A 25,021-nucleotide genomic window follows, 5' to 3' on the forward strand; every position below is an offset into this window, starting at 1 on the left:
TATCTATATCTATGGGGCTAGGTATGTTGAGTGGGGATGAGTTCAAATACATAAAAAATGATCACCCACTAACACCATATATATACTTCATACCAAAGGTGCATAAAAATCTGACCACACCGCCCGGACGTCCGATAATATCAGCATGTGGTGGGCCCCTAGAAAATCTATCAAGATACATAGACTATTTTCTACAGGCACATATGAAATCCTTGAACTCATATGTACAGGACACCGGTGATTTCCTGCGAAAAATTGAACAGATTGAATGGAAGTCTGACTTCCTCCTGGTGACACTGGATGTCAGTTCGCTGTATACCTGTATCAAACATATGGATGGCCTACGGGCATGTGAATACTACTTAAGCAGTAGGCCAATGGAACTGACTAACCATACAAAAATGCTTCTTGAAATGTTATCTTTTTGTTTAGAAAATAACTATTTTATGTTCAATGGCCAGCTGTTCCAACAGATTCAGGGTGTAGCCATGGGGGCCAGCTTCTCCCCAAGCTATGCTTGCCTCTTTATGGGGTGGTGGGAGGAGCTGGTCCTTAGGCGCAAATATATACATTATTGCACCTCCAATATAATATCATGGCTTAGGTTTATTGATGACCTTTTTATTGTCTGGCATGGAACTGAAGAAAGTGTTTTAAAATATATACAGGAAATTAATGTGAATGATCTTAATTTGAATTTTACCTCTAGCATTAGTAAGGAATCGGTGACATTTTTAGATGTGCAGGTTTTTTTAGTTAACAATGTTCTTAGTACTACCCTTTTTAGGAAACCAACGGCGGGCAATACTCTTTTACATGCAACAAGTGCCCACCCAAAACACCTGATAAAATCAATCCTATACGGTGAGATGCTACGCATCCGCCGTATATGTAGCAATGAAGAGGATATGCAGGTTAAGCAACAAGAAAGTCTTTGTAGATTTGTGGAAAGAGGATATGAGGCCAGAACAGTAGACTAAAAGCTAGAAGTGATCTTCTCAAATATAGTCAAAAAGCGAGCCAAGTACAGAGTGCAGAAAGTAATTCAGTTCGGCTAGTACTGACGTACTCCAGACAAGAAAAAGAGCTAAGGAGTATAATAAGGCGCAACTGGCATTTTGTGCAGGATGATCCAGTCATAGGAGGACTGATGCCCACTAACACCTCAATAACCTACCGTAAAAGTATGAGTTTGGGTTCTATCCTAACCAAGAAAAGCAAGGAATGTTTTGGTAAGGAACCCTGGCGCCCTATAAGCAAAGGGTTCTACAAATGCTTTGCGTGCAAGGCATGCCAGTATGGTGTGAATACCAAAAAATACACCACGGTCATCCCAAAAAATACGAGGGAGATTAAACAACATCTGACCTGCAAAACAGAATTCTGCATATATATCTTGGAATGTGAATGTGGGCTGAAATATGTAGGTAGCTCGAAACTACCGGTTCACAAACTAATCTTGCAGCACCTGCGTGCGATAACTAACAAAGATCAAAGTTATCCAGTTGCCAGGCACTTTGAGGTATGCCACAATAGCAAACCCCAGTGTTTAAAATATTATGCTATTGAATCTATCCCGGCAACAAAAAGAGGTGGGGATAGGGAGGCCCATATGCGTAAAACTGAAACTAATTACATTCTGGAATTTGACACCAAATGGCCCGGGGGATTAAACACCACGGAGGACCTCCATACATATTTATAAGATGTTATTAGCAAAATATGTGAGGTCCCCAACAGGCATATGTATTGAAAAAACACAGTAACACAATACCCATCATACATTGTGGTAGAAATTAGGGAAACCAAACTGCTAGATTTGCACAATTTTTGTACTATCAATATTTATGTCTTTTAAACTATTTTAGTTTTTTAGATATAGTACATGTGTTGTTTATTTATTAGTTGGAAATTACCAATATTTAACTCTGGCTGTTTTTAGATATCAGGGTAGTTTTATCCAGGTGTCTTTTAAGTAGTTGGTTTTAATTGTGTCACCGATTTCCTTCTTTTATAACTATGTATTTATAATATTGTAGAGTGTTGTAGTTTATCTGTGTTTTTAAATACTAGAGTGTCTTAGATCCATGCAGTTATGAAGTCAAACTGCTAAATAACACAAAGTACTGTATAAATGAATTTGAACATGTCCCTTAAAAGAACATTTTACTTATGAATTGCCCTCCAAGAACATCTGATGATATGCGCTAAAATGAATTTAATTTAACCAATATGAAATGAGACATGTAAAATATTTATAATTTTTCTACTAATGGTGTAAGCATGAGTCACTTTAGCTGGTTTGCACTTTCGCACTAGTTCACTTTAATGAAAGCACAGTAGGGGACCCTACTATGTAAGCGAAAGGATTATGATGTAGGTATTAGAAGTAGCCACAGTTGCTACTGATAACTTTAGTAAGAAATAATGTGGTAGACAAAAACAAGCAATCATGAACACCAACATGAGATCAATCTATCCATATTGTTTAGTGACCCTTAATACACCAATAGAATTGTGTTGGGGTAAAAATATTCTCTCATTCTTCATATGGTTTAATTGTGAATAATTATGATTTTTTCATAAGATTATGTTTTATCAATTTTGGTTTGAGCACGTTAGGGTGAGCACAGATTATTACCAAAAAGCATTGCAAATGGTTAAACATGGTTGGAAATTATGTTCAGAAACTTGATTAAGCATGTTATTTTAAAAATTCAATGTTTAAAGGAACAATTCTTTTCTGACCAAGGTACAAATTATTTACAACATGAAAGTGGTTTAAAATAGTCTATATAACGTATTCATACGGTTATAAACGTTCCACTACATTTAATGTATTTAAAACAGAAAGTATTTTTTCTATGTCCATTTGCATATGTGAGCATTCACACTTTAAAAAGAGGCTGAGTTTATGTCGAAACGCGTCATGGCAAGCTGTTGGGGTGAATAAATTCTGCAGAAACTACAAAAAGTGGTCCTTGCCTTGTTTTTCGCCAAGAAACGGTGGAGTGCTGCGAGGTATTGCAGATATATATATATATATATATATATATATATATATATATATATATATATATATATATCTATATATATATATATATATATCCTGGACACTTGAACCACTTCCAACTTCCGCACGCAGCGGTTTAGCAGCCCGGCCAGACATTGTACGGGTATGAAATGTTAAGTGTGTAATGTTTTGGAACGTCTTTGTCTGGTTTTGCATGCACTGTTAGTAACAGCGTTCTTCATATGTGCCTCCCTAGATGTCCCGTATATGCATGTCCTTCGTTATGTGTGCGTCCTCAGCTTTATGTTTTGCAGCTTTTGTGTGTTGTGGAGTGTGTTGGTTATATAATTCCCAAGCGGGTTGTCTTTGACGTTAATGTGTGTACGCGGACAGTGCCTGGTGTGATCCCGTGGTTGCGAGGGCTGGTTTTAAGGCCCCGCCTGAGCCCCGGACTACATTTTAATTGTGAAGTGTGGTACGCTGCCTGCCTTCACTGTCCGCTGGAGCCGTTGGAGCGTGAATGTCGCGGTGAGTGAATGGCGAGCTTGTGCGCCCCCTTTTTTTTTCCTGCAGCCACTTCTGACAAATCGTACGTGCATAAAGGAGTAAAGTTTTGTTAGTTAAATTTTGTAGGCAGTATGGTAAGGTCCGTCAACGCGGCGCCCGTTGGTGGTTTGAGACAGCTGTGTGAGAAGTGATCAGAACGCCAAGGCGGAGCGTGAATGTGCGCGCACATTGGTGGTGAAAGCTGCGCCCCCTTTTTTTTGTTAATTTTAGTGCAGCCCCCTCTGCCAACGCTGACGCCCACAAAGTTTGCGCCGCACTATATATCATTAATGTCGCGTCATCAGAACGCCAAGGTGGAGCGTGAATGTGCGCGCACATTGCTGGCGAAAGGCGCGCCCCTTTTTATTTTGGGGCAACCCCCTCTGACAATGCTGACCGCCCACAATGGTTGCGCCGCACTATATATGATTAATGGCGCCTGAATGGCAATGGGCGTGAATGGGGCGCAGCTTGGTGTTTGTAGACGGACATGTGAGACGCGAAGGTGGAGCGTGAATGGTCGCGCACATTGGTTCTGAAAGGCGCGCTACTGAAGTACGCTGCCATTTTTTCGTTTTATTTGTGGCACGCCCCTCTGACAACGCTGTTGTGCCTCGCCCCTCTGACAACGCTGCACGCCCACAAAGTAGTAATGTAGTGTAGTTTGACACGCCCACGCCAACGCCCAATTGTACTTTGACACGCCCACACCAATGCCCACAAGGGACTACTTTACCCCTAAGGTTGTTTGACCTTTGTAATGTATATGGTGGCCAGCTGTATAGCCTATGTCCATCTGCTGCATCTCCCCTTTACAATGCTGTATTGGGTGTTGTGATTGGTGCTGTACTTCTTGAGTTTACCCGCCTCAAAGGTTTCAGCTCTCTCTTTTTAATAGTAGTATAGATATAGATATATACACATACATATGTACACATGCACATATATATATATATATATGCATACACATATACATGAGAATTTAAGGTGATCACAAGCCACTGGTAAGCTTCTTTGCTCAAAATGCTCCCACCACCCCCCCCCCCCAAGGATTGAGCGGTAGTCAGTGCAACTCCTGCTCTACAGGTTCACACTTGCATACCGGCCGGGAGCTAGCTAGCGAATTTTCTCTCAAGGCATTCACGTACAGAGCTTGAGGCCAGAGATGATGAAAGCAAAGGCGAGAAAGAGTTTGCATGTCTGGTGACAGAAGCAGCCTGCTCCAAGGCCCTTACCATAGAAGAAATCCGGCAAGCGACAGCCAGAGAATACGGGCTACAGTAGTTGGAAGGGCCATCACCAACAATGCCTGGCACTTCTTTTTGAAAGATGTCAACCAATGGCACTCAAACAAGAAGTTCAGGCTCACTGAGATCTGGGAAGTACAAAATGAACTTAGCTCTTTGGCAGGCGAAGTCATAATGAGAGGGGGCTGCACTTGCCCCATGGGAGCTTGAAGACTGCATCGCTGCCCTGGCCCATGAATGACACCAATGTGTCAAGAAAACACAGGCCCGAATCTGGAGCAAAATATTGTTCCCTGGCATGGACAGCTAAGTAGATGAAGTAGTCTAAACCTGTCCCACTTGCCAGCTACTAGGGAGTCCTGCAGCTTCTGCCCCCGTCATCACAGAGGAAGCACCAAAACACACTTGGGAAAGGACCAGCATGGACTTTGGCTGTTTCCCCAATCGGAAACTTACCTTGGTGATGGTGCAGTCAACTGCATTCACTCTAGTCAAACCTCTGCTAAAAAGGACCTTTGCAACATTTGGAATACCTTTGTTCATCAAAACAGACAATGGCCCACCCTTTCAGCGCACAGAATTTGCTCAGTATCTCTCAGCGTTAAGCACCAACCACGGGAAGATAACATTGCAGAGGCCACAAGCCAATGGCACTGCCGAGTGGTTTATGAGAACCTTGAATAAAGCACTTAAATGTGCATGTAGACCACTGTCAAGACTATGAATGGGAGCTCCACAAGTTCCTGAGGACCTACCACAACTCGCCACACTCCACCACCAAATGCACACCAATGCATCTAATGGTTCAACTGCCAATTCGGGATAGCAGGCCCGGCGATCTGTGCAACAACAGCGGCAAGTTGGGGAACAAGTGCTGGTAAAAGACAGTCACCCAGTGTGGAAGTTTCATACTCCCTATGAAAAAAGGATCCTGGACAGTGACAGCGGTACAAGACACCATGAGCACTGCCTCCTGTGGCCAGGACACGACAACCCGGAACATGTCATGGTTCCGGCCTGCACAAAATATGGGTCTTGAAGAGGTAGAATGATGACTGTTGGGACGAGCTAGGCACATCGATTACTGGAGAGTCGTGTGGTGCTGCCACTCCCAATTGGCGTCAAGTCCAGAGACAGTTAGTCCTTCGGGAGGAGGCCCACCCCAGACCGAGGGACCAACAGAGGTCACCTGCTCCCAAAGCCAAGTTGGGCATCGGTATGGACTCAGACTGAACCCAGCACCAAGCCAGAGAATTTGTGAATTTGCATGTACCCAGCTAAGAGTATCACAGTGCATCTAAAGTTCGATGCGATGTAGTGGCCCACTCGGGCTCACCTTCACAGATGGTGATGTTGGCATTCAACTGTTCGGTCAGTTGCAGTCGAACAGATAAATAATGGGGGGGCTGGACCACTAGAGGTAATTCCCGCAGCAGAGACAACTGAATGTTGCTTGTTCTTGCTATGGCGCTATAAGTTAGGCCTTGCGCAAAAGCCCAGCACTTTGCATCTTCCCTGTCCCGAAGACTGCAAGTTCACAGAGTGGACAAATAATGTGTTACAGCTCAGGGCTCTCCTTAAACTTAAGTGGTAGTAGATGGGTAACCAGTGCTTGGAGAATCCCCGCCACATGAAGTCCAATTTCATACCAGGTGGGTCTTCTGGTGGAAGGAAACTGACAAGAGATAGTTGCTGGAAAGGAGGGCTCCACCTGCTGATGAAGCTCACTACCTTGAGCTAGAGCATTTTCCTGAGAATCGTACAGGACCCTTTTGCTCTTTTTATGTTAAGACCCCCAAACCTTTGTACCTGGTGAAATAGGGGAAGTTAAACTAAAACTAAGCTAAATTACAAGTCTTTGCAAAACCGTGAGTGGCCTAGTACTGTCCTCCGGTCGGGAAGCAGGGTAATATGAAGCCTGCGTCCCAGACCCCCCCAGCTATCAACCTCCAAGGGTCAATCATTTACAAGATATATTACTTAATCAGGTGAGCAGTTGTTGAGAGTGGATGTATAGAGCAAAGTTTTATGAGTATTCTAGTCCTTTGTCCCAACAGGCTTTATGAAAAGGGTTACAGGACATTGATCCACTAAGCACCAGTGCAGTGCTTTGTTCACGCTTATGAAAATATAAGCACATTCTGGCTGCTAGTTTTGGCAACATGCAACTTTTTGATGAGTTTCTTTTTAAACTCTTTGCAGATGGTATTGCAATAGTCAAAACACACGCAGGCATGCGCACAGCTTTACAACTTTACCAATAACAATCGTAACAAGTTTTGCTGAACATGCAAATGCTTAGTTTTGTCACAAACAATGGCTCAAGGGGAGCACCAAGAGCCAGTGGTTATACAGGAGTATTCCAAGAAAATCATGAAAATAATCCATATTTCGGATTATCAATCGAAGGGCATGGCTAGACACAGCCAAATATTATAAAAACTAGATGAAAATGGAAAGAAATATTTTCAAATGTCTGCAGCAAATACAAAAGATAAATGTGTAGAAAACGTAAGTAAGAGGAGGAAGCAGCTATGAAATTGTGTAATATTGCTTCACAATGTAATAAAAAAATAAACAAAAGTGCATCTAGAGAAACTTTCATTATGTATTTTGCACCATGTTTTCAAAGCAACCTAATTAAACTATAGAAGACCTCTCTTACACATCATTCTTCAGCAATCCCTTTTTGGGTGTCAGGATGTCAAAGTCTGTTCTCACACAAGTCCTTGCCACATTCAGCCACAGAAGGAAAGAGAGGGACTCCACTCGTGGCAAAGCCGAATTGAGATGCGGAGTTTCAAAGCAAATACTTGCTAATAATATGCCTGGGCGGTAAACTTCGCTCAGTTCGCTGAGTTCTGCACTCCGCAGAGCACACGGAATGCAGAAAACTCCACTTTGCGATGTGCAGCAGAGTTTTTTCCCCGCTCGCGAATGGTAAGTTCGCGAGCGCTAGCTGCCTCTCGGGTAGAATTTCTAGCCAAGCAGCCGGAATACCAGCACAAACTGCAGTTCGGACTGCACTCTGTCACTCACTGAGTTTTTTTGTAACTATGCGGAGTTCTGCATAGCAAAACTCTGTAAACTACATCCAGGCCTGGCTAGTAAGAGACCCAATGCTACATCCAGCCTACTAGCAGCAGCAATTCCACACATTATTACCTCTACCTGAACTAGCAGCATTGCCAGCCTCTCTGGGTAGCATACACTGTGGCCCTGTTTCTTGGTCCCAACCATTCCGCTTTTCGGTCTGATGTGTTTGCACAGTTACTTTAAGACTAGAAATTCAGGCAGATATCGATAATCTGGAGGAAATCTGCGGAAGCCCAAAGTTTAGGAGCAACCAAGAAATCAACATCTTTCATAGAAAAATCTTCATCCCAGGTTTGGACATTGCCTACTTACAACACAGGTCGTACCAGCAGCTTTGTGTCATGAAAAAGGAGAAACAAGCATCTAAGTGCTGGTTAACCAAAACTTGTGAGATACACTAAAAAGAAAAGAAAAACTGTATTCAAACATAGCTCAATACCTGTGGTAAAATATTTGTATATGTGTACTGAACTTACAAGATTAATAAGATATTTTCTAAAGTCGGTCAAAAGCATATATGAACTGTAGGTCACAGAAGGATGCTCTGTGTCTATTTGTGTAGCAACAAGCCAATTCTGAACATCATGTTTCTAATTGTACCAAGAAAAAATAAAAGCATGCTTCACATCACTTCGATTTATACAACGCAAAAGACAAATAGATAATCGCACTGTTCTGTCTAGGCAATACGAAATGCAAATGGTAGTAGTATAGAAAGACAAAACTCAAGTTTCTATTTGTTTCTTCTTAGTTTAGAGGAAACCAAAGACAAGTAAATATTATGTTACTTACCCTGTAAGCAACTATTTGATGCATGTGGTGCTGTAGATTGATATGCCCTGTATAATCTTGCCTTCTAGTGTTGGACTCGGGTGACAACAACTTTTTTCTTCGAAAGAGACTTTCGAGTCAAAAGGTCTTGGCGTCTCTGGTCTTGGATGTGCATGGGCAGCGCCTCCATTGTTTGTTTTTTTTAAAGTATTTTTAATAAACAAACAAACCGTTCCAGTCAGATACACATCATACATTGGGTCATCATATGTTATACTTGTCACATTGTGAGGGGAGTACTGTTGTGTCCAAACAATAAAGCGCATGTATCTTGAGCAGTTCAACATGGTACACATAGATTCGGTTTGTGTTCCCATGTCCACATCCCTCTGGTCCCATCCCCTTCTAAGCTCTGTATTTCTCCCAGGAGCACCATATATTTTCCCACTTCTTAGGGCAACCTCTGCTCTCATTCACCACCCTCTCTGCCAGGCGACACCAGTCAATGTCCGCTTTTCAGTCTGACAACTTAGGAGGCCAACGTGCATCCCACAGCCGTGCAATGTTATGTTTAGCGACCCAAGCAGCTAGTAATAGCCAGATTTTTGTATGTGCAGGCCATCTGTCCTCCCCAGTAATGCCCAATAGAAGCCAGCATGCCTCCGGTTGTATGTGGATCCCCAACACCCCCGACATCACTCCGCCACCTTTGTCCAATATTGTCTTATTATTGGTCATTACCAGAGAATGTGAAAGAACGGGCCGGGTAATCCGCAACGCCTAGCACATTGATCTGAGTCTGCTCGCCCAATCTTAGCTGAAGAGTGCAGGGATAGTATGCTCTGTGTAGGATTTGTAACTGGATTAGTTGGAATCTGGCCCGTACAGCAATTTTTCTGAGGCTGTGTATCGCCTCCTGCCAGTCGTCATCCTCCAACATACCTATGTCCAATGCAAAAGGGGATCAAGTAAATTATTCATTACTTTCTTGTATTGGAGGGAGATTGCTTTGTCAGCGATTGGGTCTAGTAACAGTCGATATTCTAATGGAGTGTAATCCGGTATAGATTCCCCGTCCTTTATGTGACACCCAAAGAGCATTTTTCAGTTGAATGTACTGATATTAAGCGACTCCATTGTTACATTGTTTTTTTCGCCCAAAGGGGGAGAGTAGGAATGGAGTAGTGAGCAGAAAAGAATAATGTTGATGAGAATAGAGAACAGCATTAGTGAAAGACATTTTTAACAGTTAGACCAAATCTAGCTATCGCCATAGAACGTATGTCCACAAAAAAACGCTTTGTAAATGTGCATGGAGTGAACTAAGTGGCAGCTTTACAAATATATGTTATGGGTATATTCCCTAGAAAGGCTGCAGTAGCCCCCTGCTTGTGGGTGGCGTGTGGCTTGATGTGGGAAGGTTGAGTTCTTTTAGTTTTTGATTAACAGGTTCGAATGCATTTGGCAAACCACTTGGCAAGCCCTGCGTTAGAAATGGCATGTTCTCTATGAGGTTGTGAAAAGGCACAAACAGTTATTGGGTTTTAAGAAAGAAAAGGACTTGGTTTTATCAATGAAGTATGTAAGAGGACACTTAAGATCAAGTGTGTGAAGTGCCCTTTCAGCTACCGACCCTTGACTTGGAAAGAAGACTGAGAGCTAGATGGTCTGGTTAAGGTGCAATGAGAAGACCAATTTGGGTAAAAACTTTGAATTATTTCTAAGAACCACAGTGTCCTGATGTACCTGAAAGGGTTCCTGCCAAGTGAGGGCCTGTAGTCAACTAATATGTCTCCATGACGTTATAGCTACCAGGAAGGCAACCATTCAAGTAAGAAACTGGAAAGGGCATAAATGCAGTGGCTAAAAGCGGGCGGGCCCCATAAGTCTGGTGAAGACAATACTGAGATTCCAGACTGAGGCTTGGAGTACTCTTGGTGAAATGACAAACTTAAGACCCTCCATAAAAGCTTTAACTATAGGAGTTTTGAAGAGGGAAAAGTGTTACCTGGTTTGCATATATGCAACAATCATGGCAAATGTAGCTGCATTGATGTGTAAGCTAACCTTGCCTTTTTTAAGTATAGAGGAAGCAAATAATGTCTTGCACCATAGGCGTAAGAGGGTTTATGCGCTTAGGAGTGCAGTAGTGGACAAAACCCTTTCACTTAGCAGCATAGCAGGTGCAGGTAGTGGGCCTAAGGACCTCCCTTAGTATGTACATGCACTCTTGAGGTAGGTGAAGATAGTCAAGCTCTAGGACCTCGGGGGTCAAATCGCAGGGTTGAACTGTCCGGGGTCTCGGGTGTTTGACTTTGCCGTTGTTTTGTGTGAGAAGGTCTGGCCTGTTGGGTGCCTTTTCATGGGGACGTTGGACATCTCTAGAAAGGCAAAGAACTTTGGTTGTTGGGTCCACAGTGGAGTCACCAGGAAGAGGGATGTTTCCTTTAGCTTCCACACTGTGTAAGGATTTAGTGTGAGAGGAGGAAACGCGTACGCAAAGATCCTTGACCATTCCAAACACAGAGCATTGCCCTGGAAATGGAGATGTGGAAACCCGGTGGCGAAGTTTGGGCATTTAGCATATTTGTGTAGAGAAAATGTCTTTGTTTAGGGTGCCCCATCTCTGGAAGTAAAGGTGTAGGCTTGAGGGTGGAGTTACCACTCGTGGACTTGTAGCTGCGTCCTGCTGAGCAGGTCAGCGAAGTCGTTGTCCGCTCCTGGACGATACATTGTTAGATGAACCTGGTGGTGTATGGCTTAGTGCCAGATTCACGGTGCTATGACCAATAGTGGAGGAATGTGAGTGCCTCCTTTCTTTTGTAGGTAGAACATGGCGGTCATGTTGTCCGTGTGCACCAGGACTACCTTGCCTTGAATCTGCTGAAGGCTATAAGAGTTAGATGAACGGCTAACAGTTCCAAGGGGTTGATGTGGAGACCCCTTTGATGAAATAGCCACAGACCCTGGACTGTCATGTTATTGAGGTGTGCTCCCCAGCTGACTACAGATGCATCTTTGGTGATTCACACTTGTGGAACTGCGCCCGCAAAAGGCCAGCCCTGCAATAGATTGTTACTCTTCCACCACTGCAGAGAGGAATGGGTACTGACCCTTACCAACATAAGATCTTCTAACTGACCCTCTGCTTGTGACCGCTGACTTGAGAGGCATTCCTGAAGCAGGTGCATATGTAATCTGGCATGGGGAACTATACCAATGCACGAAGCCATAATTTCCCAGAAGGCGCATTACCATGCAAATTGGAAGTGGGCTGAGTGGCTGAAAAACAATGAGCAGCTGCTGAAATGCTTGCACCCTTTGGGGGCCGGAAGAGCCTTTGCCTACTACAGAGTTGAGTAATGACCCTAAGAACTGTTGAACTTTAAGTTCCTCCAAGTATGTTGTGTTCACTGTGAACCCTAGGCTGTGCAGCAGTGAGACTGGGGCCTGAGTGTCGGTCAGGAATTCCAGTCCGCTTCAGCTCTTGGTCAGCCAATTGTCGAGGTAGGTGGAAGATGAGAGTTCCTCCCCTTCTGAGGTGAGTATCTATCACTGATAAAACAATTCCAAAGAGTAATACCTTGAACTGGTTGTGTTGACCAATTACCATGAAGCAGAGTTAGTGCCAAAGAGCTGGATGGATTGGAATGTTAAAGTAGCTATCCTTCAGGTCACACTTGGCCATGAAGTCGCCTTGCTGCAGCAGGGTGATAAAGCCCTGTAAGGTGACAATGCAGAAATGTTCTGACAGGATGTACCTGTTGAGAGGACAGACGTTGAGGATTGTCCCTTCTTAGGAAAGAGGAAATATATAGGGAGTAGATGCCTATGCCCTGATGTTGATGGGGCACTGGCTCTATGGCTCCTTTGACTAGGTGTGCCTGAACCTTCCATTGTCGCAACGTGGGATGTTCTGGTCTGAGTGTGTGGGTACAAGGTGTGATCCTTGGTGGGGCTGAGATGAGATTGAGGCAGTAGATGATGGCTCAGACTCATCGATATGTGGTGATCTCATCTTAGCGGGGAAGGAATCCCTGAAGTCTCCCCCTGACAGGTTTTGTGTGATTGGTTGGGATGCGGGACAAATCCATTCTTGGAGATAGACCCTCACTAACTAGGTGTGCCTCTGCCACGACCCTTGGAGCCATTGCCTCTATAGGAGAGCTGTGTGAAACCCCTGCAACCCTGTTGGTGATAACCCTGTTGCTGCTGATAGTAGGACTGGGTTTGGTCTGGGGAAGCAGCTATGGAGCTGCCTCTTAATTGCTGCCTAAAAAGGAATCTCCTACCCAAAGGAACCTCAAGGGCACCAATAGCCTTTGAGGTTTCTGTGTCATTCTTGATCTTCTCGAGCATAATGTCAATTCCCAGTCCAAACAAGTATTCCCTGTCGAAAGGCAGGTTGACGAGCTGCTGTCGCACCTCTTGCTTGAAGCCAGACACACAGAGCCAAAAGGTCTGAGGTCTTGACCCCCTGAGAAAGGAAGCCCACAGAATTGGCTATGCTCCAGTGTGTGAACGTGCCCACAGCCATTTTCTTCCCTGCAGCATCAATCCACTTGCTCTCCTTGTCATGAGGTGGAGCCTACCCAGTGGCCTGGGCTGCTACCCTCTACCTAGAAGTAGTAACCACTGAGGAGTCCAGTAGGGCAGGACCACAGATACATAAGGGGTCAGAGGGCAACAGCTTATATTTCTTTTTCGATGCATGGTGCTACTACACAATCTTTCACCAACTCCTTAAAGATCTCAGAGGCAGATTTAATCTTCAAATGGGCATCGGGAGGTACTAGACAGGGCATTCTGTCTTTGAGAGCGTTTCTTCAAGGAAGTCATCCTCTTAGAGGGGCGGAGTACATTTGTACCTTATGGTAGGCAGCAGCGGGCTGCATAACACTGTGATGTCATCTGGTGGGGAGGCCCTTGCTGGGACATGTTCTATGTCAGGGTTTTTCTTAGGGTCTATATTGTTCTTCTACCATGAATCCACTGAGATAACTGGGTAGACTGGGGCAAAGTCCTCCGTTAGGGAATAAGGGCTAGGAGGATTGCCAGTATCGGAGGATTGTCAGAATCGGAGTATGACTCCGGGATCCTCTTTGGTGGAGGCATAGGAGGTGAGGGATGTGAAGGTGTAAGTGGAGGTGGTAGTGGAGGAGGAGGAGGCTTTGTGCCTCTTGGCAGGTAAGTCCGTCACAGGAGTGTCCGATGGCAGGGCCTCCTTGAAGTCATGCCTCTGTTTCATTTGCAGGTTCTTCTCTGGGGCAGAGATCTTGCCTGTGTGAAGGTGCATAGTGCTCTTTCTCTGCCTCTGTTGCATAACCTTGGGTGCTCATTCTCCTTAAGGTAGTCCAAAACATGCAGTGACTGAAAGATCCCAGATGGCTGCACGACAACGATGTACTTGAGGACTGTAATAGGCACCGATGGGAAGCGACAAACTTGTCGAGCTCAGGAGCACACTAAATCACGTCTGAACCTCATGGTAGAGAAAAATAATTTAGCAATGCACTCTGTGCCCATCCACGAGCAGAGGAGGGGTCACCATCACCTTGCAACTGTAAAGACTTCTTTGAAGAAGAAAAAAGTTGTAATCATCTGAGACCAACAATACATGGCAAGAGTATGCAGAGCATGGGTATCTACAGCCACACAGGCTATGAACATAACATTGACAGAATGTGAGATTTCTACTCCAAATATCTTGACTGGGTTTGGGGAACTTCCAATCCTACCACCATTTTTGGGTTCACCAATGTTCAAATCTTCGCCTGTATCTAATATTGATAAGCATATGAAACACTTCTAAGGGACTGAGACACAGCATTAGCACTGAAAGTACAACTCACCAGGTACATGTGGAGGTAAGCTTCTGGAGTGCTCGGATTTTCCACTGGGTATCCGGCGGGTACTAGTGCAGGAAGGACTCATGCCGACACAATCTGGGTAGTATGCAGACAGCAAGGGAGCAGCTGGACTGTCCTTTAGTAATGGAGGTAGGATGAGCATACTGTACCAAAAACTGTTTGACACTTCTGAAACTCTCTGTTTGGAAAAGATTAGCAGGTAAAGGGGAACCATAAAAAAAAAGAATCAGAAATAAACATGCAGCTTTCATTTTACTTATGATTTCCAATTGAATTGTAATGTTAATAATTATTTGTGTTTGAAAAACTGATTCCTTGATGTGTTAAGAGCACAGCTTCATTATACTGTAAACCAATGTGCTCTTATCCTCGTCTATCCGATATAGCTTCTCATTGTAAGTGTTATTAATGGGAACAGTAATGAGAACTTGCAATTTTGGTTCAGGAATAAAACCATAAAACAACTACACAGCCACCAACCTGTAATAACTCTTGTATTCAGTCCGAGATGAGGACTAGAAAGGTTCTCTCATTCGCTTAATTATCCTCACTCAGTTCTAACATATTCATGAGGACAGTGCAATCAGAAGCAGAGAAACACCCGGTCAGAATGGTCAATCATGGGAAGAAAGCAAATAAGCGGAGATACGCATGAACGTGGGACCAATAGAAACAACGTTTATGCCTAAAAGGTCCTCTAGACCAAGCAATAATAAAAGTGAAATTCATATATTTTTTCAGTTCGGTTCATCGAATTATGTACAGCATTAACAGTAACATTCGTGTTAGCATCATAAGCGAAGAGGAAACCTACAGCCATTTAGGTTTGCGAGAACAGAACAAAATTTGAGACTAGTAAAATTATATTGTACATCAGTTTAGGCAAAAATGCAAACTATCTAATAAGGCACACAAGAGTAGACATAACAAAATGTGGTGGGCCTGCCTTACAAACTAGATGGCCTGAAAATTTACATTTCAATGTGAACACTGAATTTCAATAATATGCAACAGTGGTTCCAGCTCTTAAATGTCCAGGCTGATCTTATAGCCACCTGTACAGTTCCACGCTACCCATTTCTACCACAGCCAATGGCTTTCCTGCTCGGACCCTTACCTTCAATACCTTCAATGAGCTGTAAACTGGTTCACTTGAGCTCAATGTATTTTGAAATGACAGTGCTTATTTGGCAAACCAACAAAAAAAGGCAACCACAACAAAATGATAGATATACCTAAGGAAAGTATCCAATGATATGGAAAATCTAGCAAGTATTGTGTATTTGTACAAAGAGGATCCAGAATATTTGAAAAAGAGTTAAGTGAGCACTCGCACAGCAGCCTACGTGTCATGCTTGGTAATAGGGATGTCTCATTCACCAGAAAGGATTATAATGACGAAAGGACTCCCTATTTTTAAGGAGTACTTCTTGTAATGATACTGCGGGATATGCAACTGTAAACTAAAAATCTCTGGCCACTTCCAATCGATATTACTTTAATAATGTAACACCTTCGAGAGGATTAAAATAGAGTAAGGATGCATAGGAGAGTTACTCCTCTAGCATCACATAGGTCAGAATGTTTCAGACATTATGGGGACCTGAAACTGGATAATTTAATTGTATGACGATTCATACATTAAGCATACATTCATCACTCATAGAATTTGTGCTTAGTCAGTACTCACAAACATATAGTACACAGTCAACAATTATCCTTCCCATCAACAATAATGGAAAGAATGCTGCAGAATCTGTTGAACAGTTTAAAACACTGACAAATTCAATACAATAAAATCCACCATGGTGTTTTCGGTTAAAGACACGTTCAAATATCCACTAGTGCATCCTAAACATTGCTTAACGTTGCAGAGTTGTTTTCTGTACAAAGCATGTGTATTCATTCATGATTGGTTGATCAGCTGCAACGAGGGCAGAAAGGAATCAGGCAAATCTTCAAGACTTGTGTCCGTTACTCCACATAAAACATACAATGGCAAATGTAAAAAAAATCTTTCCTTTTGATCCTCTTTTGATGAGCAGGTCTACGGCCAAATCATTGTGCTGCAGAGGACGGACAGTGGTAGCAGCAGTAATCTTACACCACCTCCCTGAGATAGCCTTAGACTACTCAACTTTGCAAGCCTGACGGTCAAGTGCAAATCGGCTGGACTTAGGGCTCAGTTTTGGGCTCAGTGGTAAGGGTAAGTCTAAGGACACATGTCAAAAGGGTCCGATTATCAAAGGTACCAAACTGCTTTCAAAATATAATGTTGCATTCAGTGCATATGAATGCAGGGACGGTCATCTACTGTTTCTCAAAGCCTCCAGCTCTATCCCAGCATTTGCAGCCATCCGCAAGAAGCCACTGAAGGACACCTGTCTCAACAATAAGCAGTTACAGTCTGCTTAGCAACCCCACCTTAGTATCTCAAATGGGCAAAGACCAAAGCACGGACTACAAAAATCTTGATTTACATAAATACAAGCTTTGGGAAATTTCCACTTATATCTTAATCCGTTATTAAGCACTTGTCCTTTAATATGGCAGAACTTTAGTTAGAATACTAAATTAACCCAGTCATAAAGTATTTGGTAAAAGAGTTTGGTTGGAGTTAGGAATTAAATAATTCATCAAATCCCGTTCTATAAATCAAGTTGAGGGTCGATGTTGAGGCAAGGTGACAATGGCACCTCCCCTTCCCCTAAAGCTGTGGACAATGGCCTCAATGGAGAAGTGGGAGGCATTTGTAAATTTGTAAGTTCTGGTTTGTGGGCCAAAACTTGTGAAACTCAATGGTAAAGGGCTGCAAACTCACTGACCCTTCTTGCAGAATTAATAGCAACCAAGAACAGTTTGGAGGGGCAGCATATGAAGAGTACAACTGTGAAGCTCTCAAATAGAGCCCCCATCAAAAAGGTAAGAACCAGGTTCAGGTCCCATCAAGGAACCACAAAGGGAATTGGAGGGAGAAGGTTAGATAGGTACTTAAGAAAACGCATGAAAAGGGGTAATTTAAACAGAGAGGGCTGATCTGGCAAGCAGACAAGGCAGCTAAATAACCCTTATCAGTTCTAAAGGCACTTCATCTCTAAGCAAGGGACGGCGCAAACTGATGCACAAGAGAGCTTGGTGTGCAAAATATCCACACCATTGTCTGCCCACCCTGCAACAAAGTTGCCCCCATCTGCTTGCATAAGCAGATTAAGTAGAGACGCGACACGCAGACAAAATAACGTTGATCACCTCCGGTGGCACTGAAAGGAGCTCAGTAGTTGCCACTCCAAACATGCAGAGGTCGCAGAGACTGGGGTGAGGAACTATTCTCTTCGACTGGGAGAGAAGGTCCAGCCTAAGTGGAAGGTGAAGATGGGGATATGTGGAGAAGCGCAGAAGGTCCGTTATAGATCAATCCAAGGATATGAGAATGAATTGGGCCTAGTCTTTGCGAATCTTCCTGAGTATTCAAGGAATCAAGTGTATCAGGTGAAATACGTAATGCAGCTGAAAGTTCCACCTCAACGGAAACACATCCCCCAAGGCTCCACTCAATGGATACTGGAGTGTGCATAACAGCTGGCACTGGGCATTTTCCACAGAGGGAAATATGTCCACATGAGGAGTGCCCCATAGGGTGAATATGTCTTGGACTACCTCCAGCAGAAGATACCACTCGTGATCTGCAAGATAACAATGGCTCAGGCTGTTGGCTCAGACAGTATGAGACCCTGCCAGGTGATCGATGGGGAGCGAGATCCCTTGGCAGTGTGCCTAAGACCACATTTTTAACATTTCCAGGAAAAGACCTGTTGATGTACTACATCGCAATTGTGTTGTCTCTCAAGATGTGGACTGGCTGATTTATAATGGAGGGGAGGGCAGCTTTGCACGCAAGCCAGACTGCCATCAGTTCCAGAAGGTTGATGTAAAGAATCTACTCTCTGGAGACCAGCTGCCTCCAAACAGGAAGTTTAAATGATAAGGATCTCCGGCAAAGGGTGCGTGGAGAGGAACGGCGGATCACCAAAGCAGAGCAATAACAGCATACCACATGCCTACTGACTGCTGGAGCAGACGAGGGCTTCTCCCATGCCGCCATGACGGGTTCAAGTACAGCCTTATTGAATGGCAGAAGGGGCCAGAGGAGGCAGATGAAGGCAGGAGGAGCTCAGTGAAGACATTAGTTTTTGTCTCAGTTCTTGGGAACTCCAAATCTGAGACCTCCACAGCCTTTCTCATGGCTTTGTGTAGTGATACGACTTACGGCGCTGGTGGTCCAGTGGGGAAGTCAATAGCAAGTTCAAGGGAGCTGTCCAAACCCCTGGTTGAAGACAGGCACTGATATTCGAGAGGGTCCCGGTCAGCACTAGGACCATACTCCACGGGATCAGAGTCCATCCCAAAACATTCATGGAGGCATGTACTATAAGCCTCCTCTTCCAACAGCCTCTGGGCCTCCCTACAAGAATGGATGAGAGGTTCGGCGTAAGGCTGCGGTGCTGGTAGAGTTGTATCTGGAGGCGGTGCTAGTGATAGAGGCAGGAACAGTGCCGTCCATGGCATTGGTTGCGGCATGGATAAAGGGAGCACCGGATTGAATCAATGTTGTAAAGGCGTTGGTTCCAATGGTGTGGTGTCCAATAATGTCAGTTGGAAAGGCAGGAACAGTGTCATGCAGAACACAAAAAGGCTGCTGAGCATGAAGGTGCACCGGATGGCACCGAGGCCTTCAAGAAAGTGAAATGCATTGTGCTAAGTAACAGTGCTGGATTCGATCCAAGACCTGGGAACTTGGAGAAAGCAGGCTCCAGACCCATTTCGACCTGAGGAGTTGGTGGCGCCAAGCCTTCAGCAATTGGAGGAGATATGTCCAGAGCCGGGTCAGTAGGAGGAGCAGGGCTGCACAGTGTATCCACTAGTGTCAGGTCGACAAGCTCTGGTTCCGAGGATGAAGGTCCAGTGGGAGACAGAGTGACACGGAGACTTACCTCGGGAACGTTTCTTCTTCTTCTTCCTATGTTTACTCTTCTTCTTGGCTGAAGAGGAAGATTGACAGCAGAAAAGGTCCCATAAGCACTTCCAGAGCCGATGTTCGTTCTTTGACATAGCTATGAAGAGCTTGGCCTCCTGCTCCTTGATGGCCATGGGATGCATGCTGAGGCACGAGGAGCAAGTATTCAAATCATGGTTGGATCCTAAGCGCCATAAACCCACTGTGTGGGTATGAAATGAACATCTGTCCCTAACACTCACTACAGGGTTTGAACCCAGAAGGCTTGGTGACATTGGGACTGCAAAAAGAATTTTGTGAGGAAAATTACTCAGACAGTGAACTTCTAGATCTGCATCAAAGGCGTGGAAAAAAGGGAACTGATGTCAATACGCCAAGGTGGGTGCTTTATTGCCTCAGTGACGTCACCTGACATCACTACCGACACCGATGAAGTCTGGTGTCCTCTATTGGCAACATTGTTGCTTTGAAGTTTTATGGATCCAGCTCCTGGGGTTTGTTCTACAGCTAAGAAATCTGCAGGTAGAAGTATCCTTCAGAATAATTTTACTCAGATATGTCCCTGGACCAAGGCTAGTTCTTGGAATAAAAATTATGATTCCAGAATTTAAAAAGAAATACATATATGGAGTTATAAAAAGGAATACAAAACGACAAACTAAACAGAGCTATAAAACAATACCATAAAAAAACTCCCCCAAAAAAATGGAGTAAAATCTGGGGGACCTGGAATTCATTCAGGGGTAACATCTGTGATCCACCACCGGACAATGATGATGATGACTTGGACTGGGATGCAATATGAGGACTCGGGGATGGATAAAAGGGGTCTGATTTTGATGAAATTACGAAATTGTGATTTTATACTAATTGACGACAATTATGATGAAGCGATGTGTTGCACTGCTCTTTTATGTACAGAATTGCCTACTGTATTGTTGAAATGGAAATGAATAAAAAGATTATAAATAATAAAAAAACTCCCAAAAACGTACTGAAAAGCGTACTTTAATTAACATTATGATTACGTAACATCGTAAACAATAAAAACCATAGAAACTAGCCAGATACAGTATTGGTCACCAGTGGACCCATTACATAATGAAATACTCTGTACATTATTCAACTCTAACAAAGAGATGCATAGCATGCGAGTTGCCATACACCCAATAAAGATGACATCATTACAGATTGCATTCAGAAGTGTCATATGACATTAAGACATATAAAGTTGTAAACCACAATTAAGACCATGACTGTTCAAACAATTACAAAAAGCAGGACATTTCTAGCCTATCATTAACACCTTTGGGATGTAAACTGGTTTATTTTTGCATCCAAAATATTTTCCTTATTTCTATTCGCGTTAACTGGCTCCTTCAGCAAGTTGTTTTTGAGAGGAATTGGATAAAATCTGGTACAGTACAATAAGTGGATAAAATCAGTGGCTCTGTGAAGAGTTTTTAAACTGAAATGTATTTATGAATTTATAGGTTGTAATACTTTGGAGAAAGCCACAGGTTGTTGTCTACTAGCCAAAGAATGAAAATGTCCTCAATAAACCTTTATAAAGCAGTTAAATTTTCTGTCATATGGAACTATGCAAAATGTTATGATGCTCAAATTTAGCCATGAAGATATTTGTGTAACAAGGTCCCGCTAGAGAACCCATGGTTGTACTGTTAATACAATACTGTTGTCATATTCATAGTTACTGTAGTATAATCACAAATGAAGAACTTCCATCAGGACCACTGAGCTGGTCTCAAATTCCCAATCCCTGATTGTGTGAGACAGATGCATTGAATGAATCTTTTATCTAGTGTGCATACCATGGTAGTTGGGTATTCAGGCACCGTGGTGTTCATCAGGGTAGTTAAAATGAGTGTGGCATCTTTCAAATGTGAATACTGTTTTTGGACAATTTCTTGTAAAAGGTTATCTATGCATTTGGCAATGGTTGATAAAATGGATCTCCTAACTATTGATATGAAAGATGAATCAACAGAATATTTGTACACTTCAGGTAAGAAGTCAGTATATGGACTAATGGGTTTTCTGGTAGCAGGAGTCTCTTTGTATTTTCCTCAATCCATTTCATGCTACAGACCTGGTTCAAAATCTTATAGAGGATGCAACATAATGTAAGAGTAGTATCCATGTCCCATGGAGAGTATCTATTGGTATAGGGAACATGTTGTAAATCCTTGAGATGATACAAAATGGCGCCCACTGCCACAACTGCTCCCCCCTTGTATACCACCCAGCAAGTGACATACTTATTAGTCATAAGGTTGTTTAAAATCATCCTTTCTTTCATGTTCATGTTGCCTCTAGACTGAAATTTACAGCGTAAATTCCCCAAATATTTATTGACCATACTTTCAACGGAGTCAATTATCTTACGACTAACTGATGGCACATGCGTCAATTTAGGATTACATTTCCTTTGTACCCCTGTTTGAGTCATAGTAGGAGTCATCACATTTTCATACGTGTCCTAGACTGATGCTTCTCATCAAACAAAAGACTGATATTTGTGATTCCAATTTATTTGAGTTCCAACATAAGAGCTCCCCTTTCAATACTTGGTGTTGATGTTTATTACATTTCTTTTTGTAAAGATTAATTATGGTGTTTTTTTTTTTATTCCTGCTCACTTGGTCTAGTTTTTCATTTTCAACTAGACTTGCTGGTAAAAAGAAGACTCTTTGGCAGCAAATGTGGAAGCTGATAGTGTGTGCTATTGGCTCAATTACATTTCTACTATTGCCATGTGATTTGCTCATGATCACTGTCTGTTAAACTTGAATCTTCAGATGAAGCAGCATTTTTGTAATAGTTCCTCATTTCCATGCATAAGCCTTGACCAAGTGATTCCTTTTGCAATGTATTGCATCTCTTTTAAACGTCTTTAATTTACTTCCTTTAACTTCCTTATAGGAATTTTCAATATTTTAATTGAAATCTTTTAAAACATCTTCCCATTTGCCATACTTTAATTGCCTTGATAATTCGGATTTATTGGCATTACATTTAATCTCCAAAAGATTTAATTGATTTAGTTATTTATTTAACAATAAGAATCATATCCAAGGGCTATTTACTCAAAATGGCATTTCATTTGATAACTAACTGCTTTTTAATCTTTGCAGTGTCGGTTTCAGTCAATTTTGTACTTTATAAAACTGGATGAGCGTGATAGGATGTAAATATTGATGTATTTCATGTCTCAGGATATACTCCAGATACTTGAGATTTTTTCTCTACAGAATTAGATGAGATAGCTGAGAGTCTGACCTCTTCAGTGACGGCATATATCTGTTGAGCTTGGTTGCTGAAGTATGCCAATTGTTTTAGCCTTATTCTCTGCAGTTTGTGCAATCACCTCAAAATACATCACTACAGACTTATATCCAAGAGGAGCACAGTGTAGTTGACTGGAGGAATAAGTAGACTCAAGAGTAACAGAAAACACTGTAAATGTACACTCGCACACACACACACACAATCAATGTTGTTTTGGTATTTGCAATCTCATAGGGTATTCTAACCCTCCAACTTCTTCCAGTCTAAAAGTTTCCATGCATCCAAACTAATGTGTGCAGAAGGGTTCAGACCTGATAACGTGGGCCTCCTGAGAGGTTACTTTATGTAGTCCTTGTAAATCAATCTTTAATCCACGTCTAATATGAAACGTACACTTTGTAGACCTCATTAAAAAAGAAACCAGTTACTTCATAGTCAAATGACCCCATATCCAGTTTTCACCATACTCTTAACATGCCAAGATTCATGGGTCCCACAGTATCAGACAGTGCACCCTGTGACATGCACCAAGTTAGGTGTATTCTATCACTGGATCTAGAAAGGGTACACAACTATGAGTGGCAACTACAGAATAGTAATAATATACACTAAAAACAGCTGCTGAAGCGAAAATAGCTGTTGCGTCAATTAGGCAAACATGGTGTTGCCTCTGAATGTGTAGAGATAATTGAATGCAAACTTTAAAAATATCTAATTTCAGAGGCATGCTAAAAAGAAATGGTAGCAAAGAATCGTGACCCAAAAGCCAGAGAAACAAACCAAAGAAAGAGACAACTCTAGGCCCCACTTGAACTTAGAGAAAAATAAAAATGGAGTTTGTTGTACATGGGAAATAATCACAAGGGTTACATTATCATGAATTGTAATCCACCTTTGACTTTAAGACTTTTTTTAGGTTTTGAATCTTTTTTATGAACTATCTCCAAAATAGGTTCCTCGCTGACTAGAAAAAAAAGGCATACACTGTTTCGAGTCGGCAAACTAGCAACTCCAAGAAAAATATTTTCAAGTTAGAATAAGCATATTTTAAACTCCAAAGTACAATGGTGCACCAATTATAGTCTCTGGAGCTTCATAAGAATCCTAAGGGAAATAGTAAGAGCAGAGATACACAAGAGATTAAACACCCCTTTACAAAATAGTGAATGGGAACTAATCTCTTATTTTCTACAAAAGCCCACCCAATTTGGACTCACAATAAAAAGTATCTAGATCCCTAAAAGGAATTATTCAAAAGCAAGAATTAACACTTTTATTCAAACCAGCTCCAAGTACATAGGCAGACCCAACTAGGGCAAATATGTTTTTTTCTCCTCAAGGGTTGACCTTTGATGTTAACCATAACACTAATTAAACTTACGATTTCACTGGTTAATATATCTTTTAACTTTAAGCAGCCCTCTTTTTACCTGGCTAGGCTGTCTCGATCAGTTCAGGGAAAACAAGTAGAGAGTTACAATGCATTTTCACAATTCTCTTGTGGCCCACCGCAATGGAAAACCTCTGGAGACTCTACAATGGGGCCGATTCCGATCTGGGTCGGAAAGCACTCCAACTGAGCCAGATCCGGGGTGTTTTCGGACCGATCCGGACACCTGCGGCCGTATGCTGTTGTACTTGATTCGGTCGGACTCCCATAGACGTCAATGGGAGCCGGTCGTATGACACGTACATCGGCTCCCATTGACTGAATGGGTACGTTGCGGACAAGTGTGCCCCCTACAGTGGGTACACATCGGTGCCATCCGCACCGTACATGCCTGTGTTGGGGAGATTCATGGGTCTTCCCTGTGTCCGAGTCGTAAGGCTGCGGGTAACAAGGGTCTGACGCGGACCCCCGAAGTCCAACTCCCAGAACTATTGCGAGTCGGACGCTCCGACTCTATCCGGCTGTCCAAATCGAGCATCGTACTAGCTCGGTCGTGAAACGTCTCCATTGCGCGCCACGGTTTGCTTGTGACCGAGTCGTATGGAGCGGTTCGGACCTGGAAACGATTTGGACGGAGATTTTGCGCTTGTTTGCATCGTACTTCGACATACGGACCCGTGTACGCCTCGGATGGAAATCCAGTCTCCGAATTGGATCCGCTAATGCCGAACACGATACGGTGCCCTTCCGACCGAGATCAGAATC

The 25,021-nt window shown here is 42.9% G+C and overlaps 1 protein-coding gene across 4 annotated transcripts in view; it reads right to left on the minus strand.

Annotated features, from left to right (window-relative positions):
- The window catches only part of KDM1B (lysine demethylase 1B), a 725,553-nt gene that overhangs the window by 542,255 nt on the left and 158,277 nt on the right, over nt 1–25,021 (minus strand). For all 4 annotated transcript variants that reach the window (XM_086965107.1, XM_086965106.1, XM_086965105.1 and 1 more), the window contains one exon: nt 14,526–14,721. In XM_086965107.1, the coding sequence (XP_086821233.1) occupies nt 14,526–14,721 (196 nt within the window). The remainder of the gene's footprint in view (nt 1–14,525; nt 14,722–25,021) is intronic.

This window comes from Lissotriton vulgaris, chromosome 4_1 (genome assembly GCF_964263255.1).
Source record: "Lissotriton vulgaris chromosome 4_1, aLisVul1.2, whole genome shotgun sequence".
Taxonomy (NCBI): domain Eukaryota; kingdom Metazoa; phylum Chordata; class Amphibia; order Caudata; family Salamandridae; genus Lissotriton; species Lissotriton vulgaris.